Source organism: Episyrphus balteatus, chromosome 2 (assembly GCF_945859705.1).
Source record: "Episyrphus balteatus chromosome 2, idEpiBalt1.1, whole genome shotgun sequence".
Lineage (NCBI taxonomy): Eukaryota > Metazoa > Arthropoda > Insecta > Diptera > Syrphidae > Episyrphus > Episyrphus balteatus.
This window is the reverse complement of record NC_079135.1, coordinates 22,370,132-22,390,442: the sequence shown is the minus strand read 5'-3', so window position 1 is coordinate 22,390,442 and position 20,311 is coordinate 22,370,132. Positions and strand designations below refer to the sequence as shown.

Sequence of the window (20,311 nt, the reverse complement as noted above, 5' to 3'; positions counted from 1 at the left end):
ATAGTACCTATATCGCAAGTAAAAAATAAGTTATTTAAGGGCTAGTTACCTACTGCAATCAAGAAAATGGATTTGGAATTTTTTTTAATCCGTATTTTACGGAATAACATTCGGTTTCAAACCTTGGTATAACTGTGTAATTTACTTTATGAAAGTTTAATAAAATAAAACATAAAAGAAAATATAAAAATTTTGAAAAACAATACAACAAAGGCAATTTTGAATCCATAGAGATAGTTTTAACTAACGACATTTAGAAAAAAAAACTATAAAATCGGACCTGTTCGGTCCGTTTCTTTTATTGCCATTATTAAGCTTTAGTTAGTCCACTAAAATGTTAAACAGACATTTATTTTCTAAGTTCATATCTGAATTTAAAAAAATTTCTATACATTAATTTAAATGAATAGTTTATTCATATACAATATTTAATAAATATAAATATTATTTATTGTCATTTTTATATCAGTCGGTAAACGTCGACCAAAACTTAACGTTTTAAAGAAGTACGACAGAATCCTAATGACGAACTTAATCCCGTCCGTTTCGAAACAAGCCCTTTTTATTTTTATTTTTTAAATAAAATATATTTTTTTTAAAACTTTAGACAGTGATTTTTAAAAGACTAATAACTTAAGTTTAATTTAGAAAAGTATACCTAAAGTACTTCAAATTAAACTCTTAGTCCACCGCTCTCAAGGTCATCCAATGTAGAAGTAATACAAATTAGAAAATATAAAACTTACCGGATAGCCTCGATTTCTTCGTCCTTTTCGTGAATGCGGCGTTCAGCATCGTGGCGGAACTGACCGAAGTCAGATGCCAAGCGTTGAGCACGTTGTTCCTCAGCCTTGCGACCCTGAAAATATTTAAAATAAAGAAATAAGTCTCTGCTATGTCCATTTGACAACAAAAAAACTTACAGCTTCAGCTTCCTTGTAAGCAGCGGTCAATTCATCGCGTTCGTTTTCCAGACGGCGGAGTTCCAATTCCAAATCGTGCAAGCGGCGAGTGATTTCAGAGATGGTGGCACGGGATTCGTGGAGGTCATCTATGAATCAGATTTCATTAAACTATTCAACAACAAGATCAAGCCTAAATGAGTTCATGAGGATCAAGCAAAGTCAAAATATTCGTTAAACAAAAGAACTAGCAAGAGGGCAGTATTACAAGAAAAATACTTCGATCTTCCTCGTTCTAGAGTTATCGAATTTTTTAACAATCTTTGATCAGGACACAAAATAATGAGCGATTCTTAAGCCTAGATCAAGCTAATTTATCTCAAAGTAACCGAAATTACTTTAAGATACATTCTTGATGCCTGATGCGCATACAAACCCATCATCCGTCGCCAAACTAACCTCCCAATTTTTTGTTTTCACGTGCAAGTTGACTGTTGGCATCACGAGTCTTCTCCAATTCATGAACGGTCTTCGTCAATTCGCCTTGTTTGTTCCTCAAGTCGCGTTGCGAAATCTCGTACAATTGAATGGTCTCTTCCAAGCGAGATTTCAAATCAACATTGATCTTTTCCAATGACACAACAGTCTTTTGCATTTCCCGGCAAGAATTGTTGGATTTCTCCAAATCAATGATCAAAACTTCAATCTCGCTCTGGAAGCGAGTCTTTTGTTTTTCCAAATTGTTAACCTTAACGATCAACGATTCGATGTGTTCTTCAAGCTCAGTGATGCGTACAGTGTACTTGCGACGGAGTTCTTCAACTTCTTCGTGGTGGCTAGCGAGTTCGGATTGATATTTGGATTGCCATGAAGCTGCATCACCATTTGCCTTGACCAACTGACGTTCCAAGTCGATACGTGCTTCGGATTCTTCTTCGAGTTGCAATCGAACTGATTCCAGTTCGATTTCAACTTGATGAAGAGATGACTCGAGGCTAGAGCGACGACGATCTTCATCTTCCAAACGGCGACGAGCATCTTCCAATTGCGAGATGACCTGGCTCTTGGAATATGAGATTGTGTCGACTTGTGACTTGAGATCTTGGACGTCCTTGATCAATTCGATATTCTCCTGGTGGAGACGTGTCTTGTGAGACGTGATATCGATAACTGTGCGATTGATTTCTTCAATTTTCACATTCAGTTCGGTAATGGTGATTTCTAGCTTTTCAATGTGCTTGCTAGCATAGATTTTCTCTTTGTTTGAGACTTCGATTTGGCTGAGCAATTCATAGACTTCAGCTTGGAATTTGGCCTTCTCTTTTTCGGCCCTGTTGAATAATACAAAATTATAAAAATATATTAATTTCAATTTTCTTTGGAAACAATAATAATAACTCATGGAAATTGCGAAAAAGCATTTGCAGGGTGCACCAATCAGCAGCTAATAAAGATTTGTTTTCTTACAGTATAATCTCGATGATGAAATTTGAATTCTGGTTATTAAGTTAGTACCTAGTGGATTTTTTAATGGCTAATGAATTTAACAGTTTTTATAAAGATTTTTCAAAAAAAAAAAATAAAAACAAAAAAAAGGTGAGTAATTGTTGGTCGTAAGAACTTTTTCTAATTCTAAATTAAATTCTAAATTAGATTCCATTACGAACAAAATTATAAATGATCATAAGAGAATGGGCAGTTTCATCCTATTGGAGTAACACATAGCAACTTATGTATGTATAATATTAGAAATATCTAATTGAGTAAAGTATTTTGTGTATGGACAAGGACATTATCAATATCTCGTGGATGAAAAGAGCTATAGAAAAAATCGAATATTTTTAAAAATACAAATTATAGAGGATCAATTTTTTAAAATGTTTTTTGGCTACTTGCGCCCTCGAATGTGCAATTCTCGGTCGACCAATTTATAATAACTATAGTATAAGCAAAATAGTGCATTTTACCTAATAACTTGAAAACGGTTCTTTTTTAACAAAATTTTCAAGACAAACTTGCAGAACAGACAATTACATAACTAATTTATACACTATACATCAAAATGTTTTCTTTGTTTAACAGGGACGAAATTACGTATACTGTCTGAGAAATAAAGAAATTCTTACCCAAAAATCATCCCATTTTAAGTTTCGATTTTTATTGGATTCCATAGAGGACAAATAAAGAAAACACAAATATTTTGTAAGTAGGTACATACCTAAGTGTTAACAATTTTGTTTGGAGGATATTCATCCATATAATTTTGTCTTAAATTTTGTTTGAGGTTTTCAAGTTTTTTAATAGTTATTTAAAATTTCTAAAAGGCTAGTTGTTTTTTCTGGAATTACCTAGAATTCAAGGACAAAAAATAATCGACTGGATAAATGGCCGATTTTTACAAATTTTTCTAGTTGTTAAAAATACTTTTCATTTATATTAAAAAATAAAGACATTTTGAAATTCGATTTCACAAAATATCGAAAGATTTTCAGAAAAAGATTTACCAAAATATCGATCTTTTTTTATTTTTACAGCAGTTTTGAAAAGTGTCTTATTTAAGCATATGACTTTTTTATTTGATTAACATTTACATTGTAAAGAGTCTAAGAGTATAAAAACATTGTTTCAAAATAAATGTTATTATATTTTTCTTGTTTATACTGCAGAGATATTTGGTACATTAAAAAAATAGGAAAGGACTTTTTCCAATCGTTATTTACTCTTTAACGGGTTTTTGAAATCCAAAATAATGGAGCAATATGGATATTACGAGTATATTCCAATTCTGGGGTAGATTCGCCTAATGTGATAGCCGATAGAGAAATAATAATACAAAAAGGACAATATTACGCTCAACAATTTGTGGTTTATTGACTATCAAATATCGACTATCGCGGTAGACGATTCAAGCATATCGACCTTCTGACCCTGCAATAATTTATCGAAAGTGGTTCATTTTTGTAGCAGCCTACTTTTTCATGTGTGCACCATTTCAATTATTTTGGTCTGCAGTAGAAAATAATTTTGGATTTAACTTGGATTCAAAAATGTGTTTTCTTTTATCTAATGTTGTTTTTTCTCCTAGTGTACCAACAACTATTACTTGATTCTAATAACATTCTTTTCGGTCATAACACCAAATTTCTCAACGAGAACTTCCCTCGTTTGATTTGGGTCAGAAAAATGGTACTTTATGTTAACCCGTTCAGATTGGGCCATAATTTGCTAACCAAAAACATGATTAGGATCCAATTTTTTTTTTGCATAGATTATGAAATTGTGGTAAAATTTAATGGAATTTATGATTTGTTTAACATCCTAAGTCAGATGAGTTTATGAGTTTAAAAATTCATATTTTTTTAAACTGCTTTATTATTAAAAAGCGAAGGTACTTAAAAAATCTTTTTTTGAAATATTGATTTGTAAAAATAAAAACTTTTCACAAGCACATCTGGGGTAGGCTTTGGGACATGCTATCCCCTGAAATCCCTGCTTGGACCACTTTTGGATTGGTAAGACCGCCCCCACGTAAATCAACATTATTGATCGAACTAATGTTTTTTCTGAAGTAGAAATTTCAAAATGTTCACATTTTATTAAATTGATGAACAAAATGTGAACAACGAAGAAAAAATAATAAAAATTATTTTTTTTTTTTTGAGTGGAGCGATTGAATATACCTAATTCAATTTTAAAGTTCAAGTGACCTCAACATCGACCAAATTAAGGCGTCTTAGTAAGGGTACGACAGATCTAACTGATGAGCCCACTGTCGTACCTGGGCTCATCTTTAAAATTCAAAATGTTAACATTTTAACAACGTATATCTTTCAACGTGGGTCAAACTGTGTCGGTGAAAAAAATGATGTAACATCAGTTGATTTAGATAAAGGAGAAAAAGGCCCTTCATCATACAATCGTACAATTTCAAAACGCTTGGTTATTTTTTGTGGGGTCATGAAAATTTCCTATATTATAAAAATAATCGAGATGCTCCGTTTTATTCCTGTTTTTATTATCTCCATGTTGTTATTATTTCAATGAAATAACAACTTTAAAACTACGATTTATTAGTAACGCAACTTAACGCAACGCAGTTTATTTGAATGAAAAAACGGGGTTCGCTAATTCTGTACAAAAGTTTTATTTCTGATTTAGCTACTTTGTCTTGAAAAAATACGAATTCGGTGCTGGAAATATATTTTATATAATATTTTTATTCCTAAATTAATTTCGAAATAGAAGTAATTTTTGTTTGTAAAAAAAGCAATAATATTTATGACAAAAGTAATAAATTGCAGATAAGATTTTATGTTGGGTACATCAAAGAAAAAACTGTGATTTATTCGAAACACTGCATGATCTTCTAGTAGTAAAAATCTGATTTTTTGTTGGTTCCCAGATAAAATGTTTATGTACTTTGAGTAAATGATTTTTGCAGATATTTTTATGAGTGAGCATCATTTTTGTATTTGATCAGAGCACAAACATAATAACATTCCAAAGATCTTAAATAAAATTAATCTTATTAATTTTCCCCCATTCACTCGGTACCAAACCCTGATCTGACATAATTTGATTTCACTTCGTGAAAAAACTGTCTACCTCATCCTCACCCACTAGAAAGCAAAAAAAAAAAACAAAAACAATTTCATCATCCATAAAACCCAATAAAACAAGCAAATACAAAAAAAAAAAGATATTAAATAAACCTAATAATTACGAAGGCAACGCTGCTGCTGCTGTTATTTCCCCCACCTTACACAAAAATACGTGTGTACAAAAAAGTATCGAATTTCTATCTAAACACCTCAGTGTAAGCGGGACAACCCCTTATTCATCATGGTGTACTCCAATCAAAGACATATTTGGATCGGAGAACCGAATTGAATTTTTTCCGAGCGGCGCGATCTAAATTTAGTTTCTGAGAAGAAGCAAAAAAAAACCCGTCATCTGTTTTCTTCATTTTCACTTTGCAGGCACTTCCTCGTTTTCAACATCTTTCCCACCCCTTTTTCGATCGGAAAATGAAAGAAAATTCAAAAAAATTGCAAAAGAGCAAACTAAATGTATGTCTCATCTACTTTCTCTTTCTATCTTATTTGAAAATTTTTCAAAGAAAATCAAGATAAAGATGAGTGTGTGGAAAACAAGTGGGAACAATGTGTGAAGGAAAAACCCGCTAAATCGGTGTACGGGACGGGATTTGCACACCTGAAATACTCGAACGGAAAGAAAAAGACTTTCTTTCTGCAGACACTTGCGTTGTATTTTAGTAAAATGCGCGTAAGTATGAATTTGTAAATTTTTGAATGTGTGTGTGTAGAAGAAGAGATCGAGTAAAGGAAAATCTGACGCATCAGCAGAGGAGATTTATTTAGTGCCTGCCGTTGCCGTCAAAAAGTATCGATCACCTTGAAATTTGGATTTTCTCTCTTTTGTTTTTGTATCTTTTTTTTGCTTTTGGGTTGGTGGGGTTTTATTTTGGTAGATTTTTTTTTTCAATTTAAAATTCTTTTATTTTCGGAAATGGAAATATGAGAGTTTACGAAATAAATTTCCCATTTGGCTTAAGGAATTTTTCGTTTGCCTAGCTCTCTAATGGAGGTCAGTATCTTGTTACTGGAAATTTTGTATTTCACATAATTTTTTGTTGTTTTTTGAAATTTTTCACGGACATTAAAATTTAAAAAATTGAAAATTTTATTCAATTGTTCTATTGCAATTGTACCAAAACCAATACAAAAATGACTCAATGACTTTTGCAGTCAATTTTTATAATGAGATATTTTTATATATTGTTTTCATTTTACTCAAAAATAGATTTTTAAGTAGGTGTTTGGTCTGTTTTTCACTCTGGGGATATTTAGAGGCAGAGGTATGTATAACCTACTCGTACATTATTTATTTATGTCTCGTTGTTGTTGATAGTTTTGTATGATATTTGAAATATATATTCGAGTTTAGGCTGTCATTTCATATATAAAATGAAATGATGACAAATTGTATGATTTTGAAATTTTAATTGTTTATGTTTTAGTTTTTGAAAAATTTAACAAAATATTGTAGTTTTTTGGTGTTTGACTCATGAGTCGGGGAATTTATTGAAATAATATAGGAAAACCAGCAGTGAGAAAACCCTGAAAATATTTTGGCAATGTCTAATCTTTTGAATTTATTTTGTTTCATAAAAAAAAATTAATTTTGAATGTTTCAAATATGTTTTTTTTTGGTAAAATATAATTTTGCTCAAAAGTGACAGAAAATTTAATATTTATTAAAAATGCTTTTTTTCAGCCTTAAGTTAAGAATTTTCATTATGTTTATAGTTTGAGCTACCAATAGGAAGTTAGACTCGATCTTGGATGCTTGCAATGCAAGCGATCAGTAGTTAATTTTTGTTTTAAAAACACGGATATAAAGACTTGAAAGACCATGTTATTGGACTATTCAATTTATTATTATTATTTTCGAAACTTTCTTCTTAAAGTTCAGTGAAATATATATTATTCAAAAACAAAATTTTAATCCTAAAGTCAGTTTAGAAGTCGAAGCTATTTTTTTTTTTAAATTGTAGATAATTTAAAGGACTACAACAGTATTTTATTTTGTTAGCCAATACTAGCACCGTTTACAAAATAATAAGGCAAGAGTTTGCTAAAGAAAAAAACGTCTTTGACTTAATATTACTTATTTTTTATTTGTTTCAACAAAAAGAATGTGCAATAAATGCACTAGAAAATGTTGTAACGAACAATTAATAGCTTTATTTTTTGTCGTAGGACATTCTGAAGCTGAGTTATTCTCAAAAAACGATATTTTTGGGTGTTTTCGCACCGGTTTTTCGTGCGTTCATTTATCAATTGCTCGGTCATCTTTGGTGATAAAGAGTTGATTTTTTCTGTAAAATGCAGGAAATTAAGAGAATTAAGTTAGAAAAATGTTAACCATAACATAAGCTTTTTTCGAAATAAAAACGAAAATGTGTTTTTTAACAACTAGATTTTGAGGTTAACTGGCTGCCATTTTGTAGTAACTCACTTTAATACAATGAAATTATATACAACGATAGAAAATATTATAAAAAAGAGAATGTATGTTCATTTTTTGGTCTACGACATACTGGAGCACAGATATTAGCTTGGAAGTAAAATATCCCAAAAAATGCATTTTTGTGAATAATTCCGCTAAAAAGAATGATCAGGTGGTGAGAAATTGGGGTTAAGCCTTTTAAATATACCCCTATCGATCCATGAAATAAAATCTGACAGTGCCTCTTTGCGCAAGGTCAAATGACGCTTTGACTGGAGTATTAGCACCTTTTTGATATTTTTTTTCGAAGTATTATTCAAAGCTATGTGATTTTCCCTACATTTTACCTTAATGAAGTCATTTTTTTGAGAATTCGGATATAATAACAGAAATTAATTTATTATTACCGTTATTACGATAATAATACTCCAGAAAGTGCACCAACATTTTTTTTTTGGAAATGAGACCGAAAAATTCTTCATTCAAAGTTCTGGATTTTATTCCGAAGAAAAAAGTACAATTTTTTCAGGGAATCTTCCCAGAATTCCTGATTTTTGGCGGATAACTTCTGCTATTTTTTTTTCATTTTCAAAAAAGGAAAATAAAATAAAAAAACATTGGAAACAATTTGTTTGTTTTTTTTTTTTTTTTTTTTTTTCAATATACATATGTAGGTACTCGTAAATACTCGTGCATGTGATTTTAATATTTTGAACTTTGTTAACTTTTTGTACTCATTACTAGTAATCATTAGAGCTTTTTCGAAAAAATGCGTTTCAAGCGTGGTATTAATAAAAAACTTCAAAATGGTCTATGTTATAAAAAAAAAACGTTAAATGTGATTTTTCAGAAAACTCTTTTAAGAGTACCTACAAAAAAACTTTTAATAAGCAAAATAGATAGACGTATAATAATTGTTAAGGTTTGAAAAACTGAAGTTGAAAGATGAAATGCAACCATATTAACATAAACAGAAACAATCTACAACTAACTTAATTTCACAATATTCTGACATAAGTATGCATGCAAGTAGGTACAAACTGATTAATTTGTTGCAATCATTTGATAACTTATTGAGTAATTTTTATTTTTTACTGTTTAATAAAATTCTTATGATAATGATTAAACTACACTGTTTGTAGAATAATATTTTTTTGTTGCAGTTCTTATTATTATTTAGTTTTTATCCTAAATATGAATTGAAGATCAGGTAAGATCAAGTATAAGATCGACTAACTCAAAAATATGGCAAAAAAAATAGTATTTTTTTATTGAATAAAGGTTCTAGTATTAAGAAAACCGTAAATACTAATGGAAAAAAGGACAGCAAAACAGCACTTACTTAAAATTTATTGAATGAACATTTATTTTTGCTTGACTGATTTCATGTGTAATATTAAAACTTTAATTTGCGAAAAGTGAAAATGTAAAATAGTTGAAACTTAATTTTAATTTTTTTTTTCCTGATTGTAAAATTTACAAATTCATATTAGAGAACCTGGATCTTGCAAAAACAATTTTTTTTAATTTTTCTGCAATCAACGGTGATAAGCCTCTCTTATAGCCCCTTCACTGTTGGAAAGCAACGAGCATATTTAAACAAAATATCAAAAAATTATTTAAATTGACCAATAACAATTTGCTGTGCAAAATCATTGTGATGGAATTTTTTTAAGCAAGTGGTTTAGAAAGAATATTACAAAATAATTTTTTGTAAGCGAAAAAATTATAAATTGCATTAATTTCTATAAGAAAAACATGATTTTTAGTTGTGATAATAATTTAAAAAAAAGCTACTATAAGAAAAAAAGTGGTAGCTTTAAATTTATATTAATGTAGGTAAATTGGTATTTTCTATTTTTTGAAAATAATAATAAAATTCAACCTAAAAACCTTTAAAAATAACTTATAAATAAAATTTACATGAAAAGCTGAAAAAGCAAGCATTAAGCATTTAAACAATTGTATTTTTATGTAAAATACATTTAAACTTAAAATTCGAAACCTACCTGGCTTTAGCTTTCGTTAGGATTTCAACTTGTTCTTGAAAATCATTCATAATTTCGTTGTGCTTCTTTTTCAGAATCATTGTTGTTTCTTCAGATTCTAGATGAACATCGTCGAGCAATTTACGCAGTTTTAAAAGTTCAGTATCACGTTTGCGGTTAGCTTCGAACTAAAATAATTAAATTTATTACAAATGAATTATTTAGTTCATAAACATATAAAACCCATGACATACCTGATGTTCAGCACCACCTTCAGCCTCTTCCAGACGCTCAGACATTTGGATGACTTGTACGCTGAGATCTGCCTTCTCACGTTCAATCTGAATGTGAATTAATTAATTTAGTGATATATTCTTAAACAGTTTGTTAAATATTAATATAACTACCTTAACACGTTAATAATCGAAAATGTCGAAAAAGGTTGCGTATACGCCATAGTGTACAAAAGAAAAACGAATACGCACATGCTACCGATTTTTTTGTTTATATTTTCTTGTCATTTTTATTTACATTAAAATATTTAACTGAGACACACCGAAATGTGAAGTGTGGATGCCTAAGAAAATGCTGAAAATAAGTTAAACTAAGAAAGCTGCTTTAGATTTTCCTGGATTCATCCCAAAAGAAAATGAAAAAAAAGACGTTTATAGGTCATTAAGTTGCAACATTGTATTTTAACGAGACAAAATGAAGCATAGGATAATTCCTCACGTCCAAAATAACATTTCATCACTTCAATGTAATAATAGAGGGAGATCCTCTATGTACACTCTATGCTTGAGTTCGTTGAAATGAGTTTATATAAAAAAAAAAGAGATGCATAAGTCATTTACAGTGATCGCCTTCACTCGTCACTTCATTTTCTTTTGATCAATTAATGAGCCCTATCTAATTATGCATCCCTTCAATCTTTTTTCAGTTTCTTTCTTAATGTGTGGATAGATTTAGATAACTTTGATGTTTTTTTTTTTGTTGGTAAAATTGCAAGTTGATATAGTTTTTTTTTTATGTTTTGGTTTTCAAATGAATTTGCATTTTCTTACAACATTTTGTCAAACTTGTATTTTTAACTACAAAAATATTGAATGTTAAATAAACATACTCATATTTTTTTTCAATATAAGAATGTCTTTCGTGAAGAATGTTTTCTAATGGAAATTGGCACGATAATGTATACAAACTTAATATAAATGGAATGCGCTGAGAGCATGTCAAGTATTTCAAATAAATATGTTTCAATTTTTGTTTTGTTTATAATATTTTGCCAGGAATTTGAATATCTTTCTTTGCTATGATTTTTTTTCAGTTCGAATTTGAATGGTCTTGGTATAAATATTTATTAGTTTTGAAATTTAAATCGAAAGGTCAGATAAAATATGATTGCGTTTTTTTTAGAAAAAAAAAATGTTTTATAAAATATAATCTGTTTTTTATATTTTGGAAAAAATGTTTTTTTTCAAAATATAAAAATACGATTATTATAAAACATTTTTTCCAAAATATAAAAAAAAAAATATTATATTTTATATGACCTTTTGATTTAAATTTCAAAACATTTATGCCAAGACTATATAGGTATTCAAGTTAAAAAAAGTCATAAAAAAGAAAGACCTTCGAATTTCTGGCAAAATATTATAAACAAAAATAAAGTGAAACATATTTACTTGAAATACAAGGAATTGTATACATTTATAACAAAAAAGAATTATTTTCCTTGAAAGCTATAAATGCGAGTATACGTCCATAGCAAATACTGACTTATAAAAGGAAAAAGGCGAAGAATTGCACAATAACATGTGATTTTTTTTATTAATTTAATATGTTTGTTTCAATTCTTAAAAAAATAAATACACTAATCACTCTTTGAAAATTTGAATTATTTGTTCTTCAGAAACGAAAGAATAATTTAAATTGTATTCATGTTATTTTAAATACAAGTAAGAAAAAAAATTAGTATTTTTGGCCGATTTTACTAGATGTAATCATATAAAACTTTGTGATTGTTATTAGGAACAATAATGTTAAAAAAAAAAAACGATATAGGGATATTTCAAAAAAGATTCAATGAACTTTTGAATAATTATAATAAGTTCATCGAAAAAACTAAGCTTCAATCTTCATGTCAAGATGACAATTATAACTCTTCCACTTATCTGCTTCTCAATTGTTATCCAAAAAAAGGGTCGCTTTAATGATGTAACATGTTAAAAAAGTCAAAAACTAATAAATTCATAAGTAATTTTTCTGGATATGAGATATGACATAGTTTGTTTTGACTCATTATTTTTGTCTCTTTTAGCCCAGCATAAAAGATTTTTTCTAAGAAAACAAATTTTAATAGGCTGTTTTTTTTTTTGTAGACAAGGTAGTTTTCTGAAGTTTCTCCCACCTGTCATGCCTGTTATATGGGTCAAAGATCACAAAAACTAAAATCCTAAAAACTGTAGTATGAAGACAAAAATAAAAATCTACAATGATTAAAAATTACTGCAATTCAAACTTTTGTATGTTCTAATTTTTTTTTTAAATAGTATTCTTAAAATAGAATTAGACCAATTTTCGGGGGTATATCATAAAAGTTTTTACCAGGACTTTCTATGTTATTAACTTTTCTTTAAAATTTAAGATGGGAGCGGTTCAAAATTCGGATTTCAAATGGTGTACAAAATTTTGTTTTTTTTTAAACTTATGAACTTGGTGGTAACACACATAAGTTGTTGTTGTTCATTCAAAACCTTCAATCTAAAGAAAATTCTGTTTCTCAAAATTCTGCATATTTTCTATCAGAGATTCAGAATTTTGAAAGCAGAATTTTGATGGGAGAATTTTGACCCCGCAAGAATTTTGACCCCAACTTATTTAAGATTTAAGTGCAAATTGCTTTATTCCCAAACCCCCCATTATCCCGAACTTCTACGTTATTTCCCTTGCACAATTTTGCAAATCGGTTCGGTCAAAAAAAGTGTGAGAGAAAACAAATATTCACCTTAAAATTTTTATTTTAAGTCAGGCTATATTAAGGTTTGAAGTTCCTGGTGCTTGAGAAATTAAAGAGTGACAAAATTCCCCAAGTTTATTTTTTTTAACATTAAATGTATAATCTAAACATCAAGCTTCATTGAAATCAAATGTTTTAAATAATTAATTACCAAATCAGCCATTCTACAATTTTATACCTCTTTGAATGATTTCATTTTCTGTTGGTCAACTAATATAAGCCCTATGTAACATATATTGGCATTGTAATTTTAAATATTTCACGTCTTAGGCCCAATTTCTTTGAGTGAATACCTTTTTATTTTGCTTACAAAAAATAAGGACAAGTATTCAAAATAAAAAAGAATTCTTTAGCTAATTTTCAGCTTTGAATGTATTTCAATTGTTCGGAGTCAATCTTTGTTCTTTTTAACTATTTTTCGAAATTTCAAAACAAACTAACATTTTTTTTCAACGAATGACATGATTTTAAAAAGAAAATAAATAAATTGTCAAACCAAAGACAATATTGTCCTTTGAGATTCATGTATAAAAAAGTAGTTTCTAATAATAATTCTAATGAATACGTCATGATAGTAAATCATTTTAGGTATATGAAAGTTTTTATTTCTATTCAACATATTTTCATGTCCGAAAAAACTTTTTCGTCTATACAATTATCTTCCTTTAAATTAATTTTAAACAAATTTTTTCAATTTGTCTCTTTGTTTGTACAACATTTGCACCCGCCAATTTAATAGCATCAAATACATTTCCCATCACACATAAAACCCGGTAATTTTTATGTAATTTCTTGGTATTTAATACTTCAAAATGTATATGGCAATTTGCCAGACAACAAAAATTGAAACAAACAAATGCATTTGATATTTATCTATACTTTTGCCAATCATAAAAATAAACACTTCCATGCATTTTATTCTGACCTAATTACATAAAAACATCAAATTAAAAATTTTATTTTTAATAAAATTACTGATATTAACCAGAATTTATTATGCTAAATAAAAAGAAATAAATACTATACTACCTCATTTCTTCACAGCTCATAAAAATACATAATAATGAATCTAAGAATTTGTTTCTAGAACTTTATTTTCTCGATCTGTTTTGATTTAGGCTCATCACCTGAATTTCAAAATTTGAAAAGAAAAAATAGAGAGGCAGTTTGCAATTTTTATATTAAAATTGAGGAACTAAAAATACCATGATGACACAACTTAATTGTTGAGTCATTAAAAATATTATTACTGTAGGTTTGTGTTATTTGCCTATTGGAGGAAATTTGTGTTTTTGATCATCAGAGAAATTAAATTTTTTCAAATAAATTTTTTTTTACATTTATGTGGTCTAGGTAAATATTTGTTGCAGAAAGGCTTACAAGAATAAATTTATGGTAGTGCTTAAAAGAATGGCGTTTGAACGTACTACTAACTTTTAAAATATTCTAATCAGACTGAATGCCTATATTTTATATTAGTTTCTAGAATGCAAATTGTCAGTACCTACACATGTGTATACAATATATATGTACATTGTACAGTACATGTGTATTGAAAATGTGCTTGTTTTTGGAAAACCATGATGTGAGTTTTTTTAGATTAAATTCAAAAATCTGCCTTTGTTTAAGAAAAGGGGTAAAATATTTACAGATTCCAATCTTGAATCAAAGTGCTATTGAAAACTTGGTGACAACAAAATTAACCTATGAATTCATTCCAAACAAATTCCCCTTATTTTAATATTAAAAAGAAATGCATAAGATACTGCACTTCGTCGACCTTTCAATGCCTGTCTAAAGTTGTATTACCAAAAATTAAATAACATATAATCAAAAATGCGTCATTAAGGAACCCTATAATTTTATTGAGCTTTGACATCAAAAAGGTAATAACATATCGCTCATTTACTCGAATACTGTCATAACTAAAAAATCACGAATTTTGAGTTTTAATGCAAAAATTTTATTGGAATTAAGTAATCTTTAATCCTGCAGAAAGTCATTTCTAAGCTTCAAAAACTGAGAAGCAGTTTTTTGGAATTTGGAAAATAACTTTTTACATACAAAAATAGATCGATACTGGTTTCCTGAAAAAAAAAACCTTTTTTTGTAGTTATGACAGATTCAAGTAAATGAGCGATATTATTTTTTTCCTAGAAGTCCAAAACATTAAAAAAGAGGGCTAAACATGTACCTACATTTTCCCAGTGGGTCTCTTGCATTTCCTTGGTCTATATTTAACCGTCTGTCGGCACACGGGTTCGAATTTGGCAGGACAAAAATAAAAAATTACGATTTTTCAAAAAAGTGGTCACAAAAAAGTCTCTTTATAAGGGTGAAAATGTTGTTTTTCGGAATTGTGAATACAATATTCGAATTCCTCGGAATATTCTACATCAATTTCATACTTGATTCTCTATAAAATATTTTGACCGGAAAAAGTTCTAGCAACATGAAAAAGTATAAACCAAATTCGCACCCGTGTGCCTATCACGTAACAAAAAAGAGGTGTGCCTACAGAGGGTTAAAATCAACTCCAATTTAATTTGAGTTGATTTGATCTGAGAAAAAAAAAAAAATTGGTAACCAATTGAAATATTGAAAATTTTATGTGAAAGTATGGAAATATTTCCCGAGATTTGAACGATCGTACTTGGTACGTTGGTACTTTTTTAATGTTAACAGCTGTGGATAATCCAATAAATGTTAAATCTGTATTCTAAAAAAAAAATACAGATAAGCAAAACCGACTGACTTTGAGAAATCGAATGTATTCTTTCTTTATCTAGAGTAACTTTTGAAAGTCGAACCTAAATAGAACTTGAAGTTTTAAATACTTTAATACATACATTTATTTGTCGACACGCACCTTTTCAATCCATACAAATACTTATCAAAATATTTTCAAACTGGATTCGGAACGTGCTATTACCATACTTGAAGTTGTCTACTTTGATGTCATTTTTACTCCCATAACATTAAAAAAATTGATTTTTAGCAAACTCTTTTGTTTCTATTTTCTCGAAAATAACTCGAAGAAACGAACATTTAACAGAAATTTTTCAAAAATTCTTTTGCTTTATATCAATACTGCCCATAATTTCGTAAAGGCCCTAACTACAAAATTTTCGATTTTGATTTTTTCACATATTTTGAGTAAAGGCATTGTCTCTAATTTATTCTCATTTATTTTTGTAGCCTTGGTCTTCAAATACGTCAGAAAATTCAAAATGAACTTTTGATTTTTTTCATTTTTATATGAAATTTGCGATATTACATTTACTGTTTCCCTCTATAACTCAGAACTAAGAAAAGTGTAGTTAGGGCCTTTACGAGATTATGGGCAGAATAGAAGTTGACATAAAGGGGCGTATTCATTGTTGTTGTTTATCTTAACCTGGGGTTTATGCAATGCATTTCATATAGGATAAACTGGAGTTTTTCTTAAAAGCAGCTTAAACAGTGTTTATGAATATGCCACAAAGCGTTTAGAAAAAAAAAAAAAAAAAAAAATAATGGAAGACGGAGGAATGGGAGTTCAAACCTACTGTTTAAGAATATCGATATTATGTTTAATAAATTCCTAGAAACTTATATGCTCATATAAATACCTACATCCAATCCAAAGATATGATATATTTTGTCCTACAAAAAAAGCGGAAGTGGTAGGGAATTTTATTTCCCTTTTTGGTGGTTGCAACATTTTTAAAAACACAAGTATAACTTGTAAAAGCAAGCAAAAAGAATAAAAGGTACGGACACTTGGCGCCAATTACTATTCATCTACTAAAAGCTAACATGTTTCGTATATTTTATAAAACTTGGCATACAAATTAACAATTAACACACTTTTATTTGGTGTGCCAAAAACGAAACCTAGGTCATAGTCCGATACCGACTATACTTGTCAATAATTGCACCACCAGTAAATTAAACTGTGTACTTATTTTGGACATACAATTTTACACTGTGTTACAAAATAAAAATCATGTCAATTACTTTGGAAATGACCTAGCAGAGGTTGTAGTTAATTACTGAGTACATCATAATATTTCGACACATGAAATTTTTCGTAGACCCTCAAAATTTCAAGTTATCGTCAAAAAACCATTTTTCAATGTTTTCAGATTTCAACGATTTTTTACTCAGCCATTTTTCGGCCAATTCCAGAAACTGTTTATGAAAAAAATTTCCAAACACACAAAATGTAGCTTAAAACGGTCTCCGAACTCTAAAAAAGTGCGGAAAAATGTTGTCCTTTTTAGATTCAGTCCATAAAATCTACACCCAATTAGGGGCTTGAGGATAATAAAAAAATATTTCCAAAAAGAACAAGTTCTCCTCTGCTTAGAATGAAGTGTTTAAGTACAAAATTCCAACTTACGAGTATGTCGGACAAATTTGTTAAAAACCTTAAATTTTAGTACTTCAAATATTTTTTGGTTCTTTTAAGCACCAGAAAAAATGTTTTTAAATCTTGTCATTTTGCAAAAAGGATTTTAATGTTTTTAGATTGTTTATATTACAAAAATTTAGAATTTTTTTTTAGAATTTTTCATTTAGAAAAGTCTATAGACTTAAAATTTTTAAATCCAAGGCAAAAATTATAGTAATTGTTAATTCATTTTAGTTAATAGCATGATAATGCAGAGTCATTGTCGGAAAAATATCAAAACAATTTTTCAGTATACGAAAAAGACTGCCTTAAATTTTTAAAAATTTCAAAAACAAACAAAAAAATTTAAAATTTCTCATAGTGTATGGGGGATTAAGTACATTATTTCACAATTTTACTCAAAAATATCTCCTGTCTGTTGTGTGTTATGAAATATCTTTTTAAAAATTCATGAATCTAATATTAGATCAATATAGAACTGAACCATTGCATATTTGCCATTCGCACGGTAGCAAGCAAAAAAAAAAAACCTCTTCTAGAATTTAATTTTGAAAATATACATATATTAAAAGAAGAAGAATAAGAAAAAAAAATATCTATATATCCATTGTATTGAATGTCGAATGTTGGATACTTATATTTTTTATTTTTCTTAAATCTAAAATTAGATTCTATCGTTCCACATAGAAATGAAAATAAGAATTTTCATTTATTTTTTTTTTTGGAAGAGAATGCGGACAAAATTTTGTCTCATTTAGAAAAGTGTATATACTTTTTATAAGAAGTGAGAACCATTTGCACGTCTATAATCTTATAAACCCAGGAGAAATAAAAAAAAATAGAGATGAAAATGATCATAATGATGATGATGATGTTGAGGAAATACAAAAATCCAAAAAAAAAAAAAAAAGATACATCGTGGGTTTATTTTTTTTTTTTTTTTTCTAAAATTATATCTCGAGGCAAGACTTTTGTGTGCTTTATTTTTTTTTTTTTTTGCTATTTTTCAAAATTTAATTTTACAGGAAGCAAAAGCTGAGCTGACTGCTGTAGGCTGTTGCTGTCCAACATTGTCGGCCAGTTCTATTTGTTCACCTGACGCAGAATCTCACGCATGAACAAAAAAATTAAAAAAAACATTAGGAATGCCAAAATGAGTTCCAATTGCAAGTGCAATTGAATTAGATTTTTTCTTAGACGACACTCATTTGCTTTGATTTTTTTTGTAATTGAAATAGAATTTGAACCTATACTTTGGGTAAGAAAAATCTATCTAGATCGACATGAAGTTCAATGTACATTTAACGAAAGATTTTGTCTTATTCGACGTATCATTTAATTGGCATGCTCTTCGGATGCGATCGTTTGGTGACATTTTCGATTGTTTGCGGTGTAAGATTGTTTTTTTTTTTTATAATTTTTTTTTTATCTGACGAAAAAAGTTCCTTACCCTTTGGCGCAATTCACGTTCCACTTCAAGATCATCTTGGAGCAGACGGATTTTATCCTGGAAAAATTTCGACACATGAGTTTAATTTTTTATACATTTTTTTTAATTTTAATTTTAATTTTTTGTTATAAGAAAAAAATCTTTAAATAAAAAAAAAAAATCACTTTTCATTTCTTTAATTTTTTTTTTAAGTTTCGTTAAGTTTTTTTCACTTTTTTTTTTTTGATGTATTGTTATATAACACTTAATGTTTTGCATCAGTTTTTTTTTGTTTTTATCTCTTTCTTTTTGAGACAGTTATTTTTCTATTGGTTTTCTTTTTCACTTAATCCATTTTGATGTTTTATGTCCTTTTTGGTAAAGGATGATAAAAGAAGGAATTTATTTTTTACCTCCAAGCGTGAGAGTGCTGATAAATCGGCGGTATATTCAATGTTGACATCAGCAACTCCGCCTCCAGTTGAACTGGCTCTATATGAGTATTTCGATGAACGTGCCACAGTTGAAGACATTTTTATTTATTTTTTTTTTTTTTAATTCAACACAGAAAATATATATAAGATTGTTCAATACAAAAAAAAACACTGGAAAAATTAAAAAGAAAACAGAAAATAAATTAGTAGAATTCTTGAACGCGCCCGTAAAAAATAATCAAAAAATAAAAAAATTATCCTTAAAAATTAAATTTAAATTTAAAAATAAAAAAATAATCCAAAAAAAGTATATCTAACAGAGAGAGAGAAACAAAAATCCACTTCAAGGTGCGTAGTTGTCACCGAGTCACCGATATTATTCGTAATAAACGTCGGAGTAAGGCTGGTGATCTACTGAACAAGAGATCCCCGTGTCGTTCGAATTAAGAGTATTTCGGATATTCGAGTAAACGAATTAGATTTTCGATTCAAAATTTTCTTTCTTAAATAAAGTTTTTTTTTTACACACCAATACTATTTTATTTTTTATCTAGATGGTGCTTTTTGTCTATTTAGATACAGAAATGATTTTAGTGTATTGGTGAGAAAATAGACAGGATGTATTTTTAGATACAAAACTCATATTGTGAACAGCTGAGAAATTAAAAGAGAGAGAGAGAGAGCGATTTTGTGAGAGTATAGAAAAAAGCTCTGTGTTTTCTGATGTCTGGAAGAATATTTTTAAAATTTTTTTTTCTATTTTTTTTTTTTTTTTTCTGAAAAATTTTGGTTTTTGAAGGAATTTTGTTTAGGTATTCTATATGAAAAGTCCCTATAATAACACAATTGAATGTGTCCTACTAAACAAAAAAAAAGATAAAAAAAGAATAGAAACTCATAGCTAATCATAGGCTGAAGATGTCTGAGATTGTGATGTTTATGGGTGTTTTTGAGTGAAAGCATGTTAATTAGATTTTTTTCAAAATAACAGCAAGAAATGACACTCTTCCAAAAATAGAGTTGATAATATTGAAAAATAGATAGGAAATAAAAAAAAAAGAGTTTTTAAATGATGTGCATTCATTTAACTGAAGATGTTGTAAACACAACA

General features: G+C 28.6%; 1 protein-coding gene across 1 annotated transcript in view; it reads right to left on the bottom strand.

The window, feature by feature from the left end:
* LOC129908528 (paramyosin, long form) overlaps positions 1–19,371 on the bottom strand; it is a 33,127-nt gene extending 13,756 nt beyond the window's left edge. Inside the window, exons 1-7 of the mRNA XM_055985099.1 lie at positions 19,180–19,371; positions 18,788–18,844; positions 10,177–10,263; positions 9,944–10,110; positions 1,362–2,233; positions 924–1,051; positions 747–859 (exon numbers count right to left, since the gene is read on the bottom strand). Coding sequence (XP_055841074.1) covers positions 747–859; positions 924–1,051; positions 1,362–2,233; positions 9,944–10,110; positions 10,177–10,263; positions 18,788–18,844; positions 19,180–19,299 — 1,544 coding nt within the window. The 5' untranslated portion in view covers positions 19,300–19,371. The remainder of the gene's footprint in view (positions 1–746; positions 860–923; positions 1,052–1,361; positions 2,234–9,943; positions 10,111–10,176; positions 10,264–18,787; positions 18,845–19,179) is intronic.
* Positions 19,372–20,311: the final 940 nt, after the last annotated feature.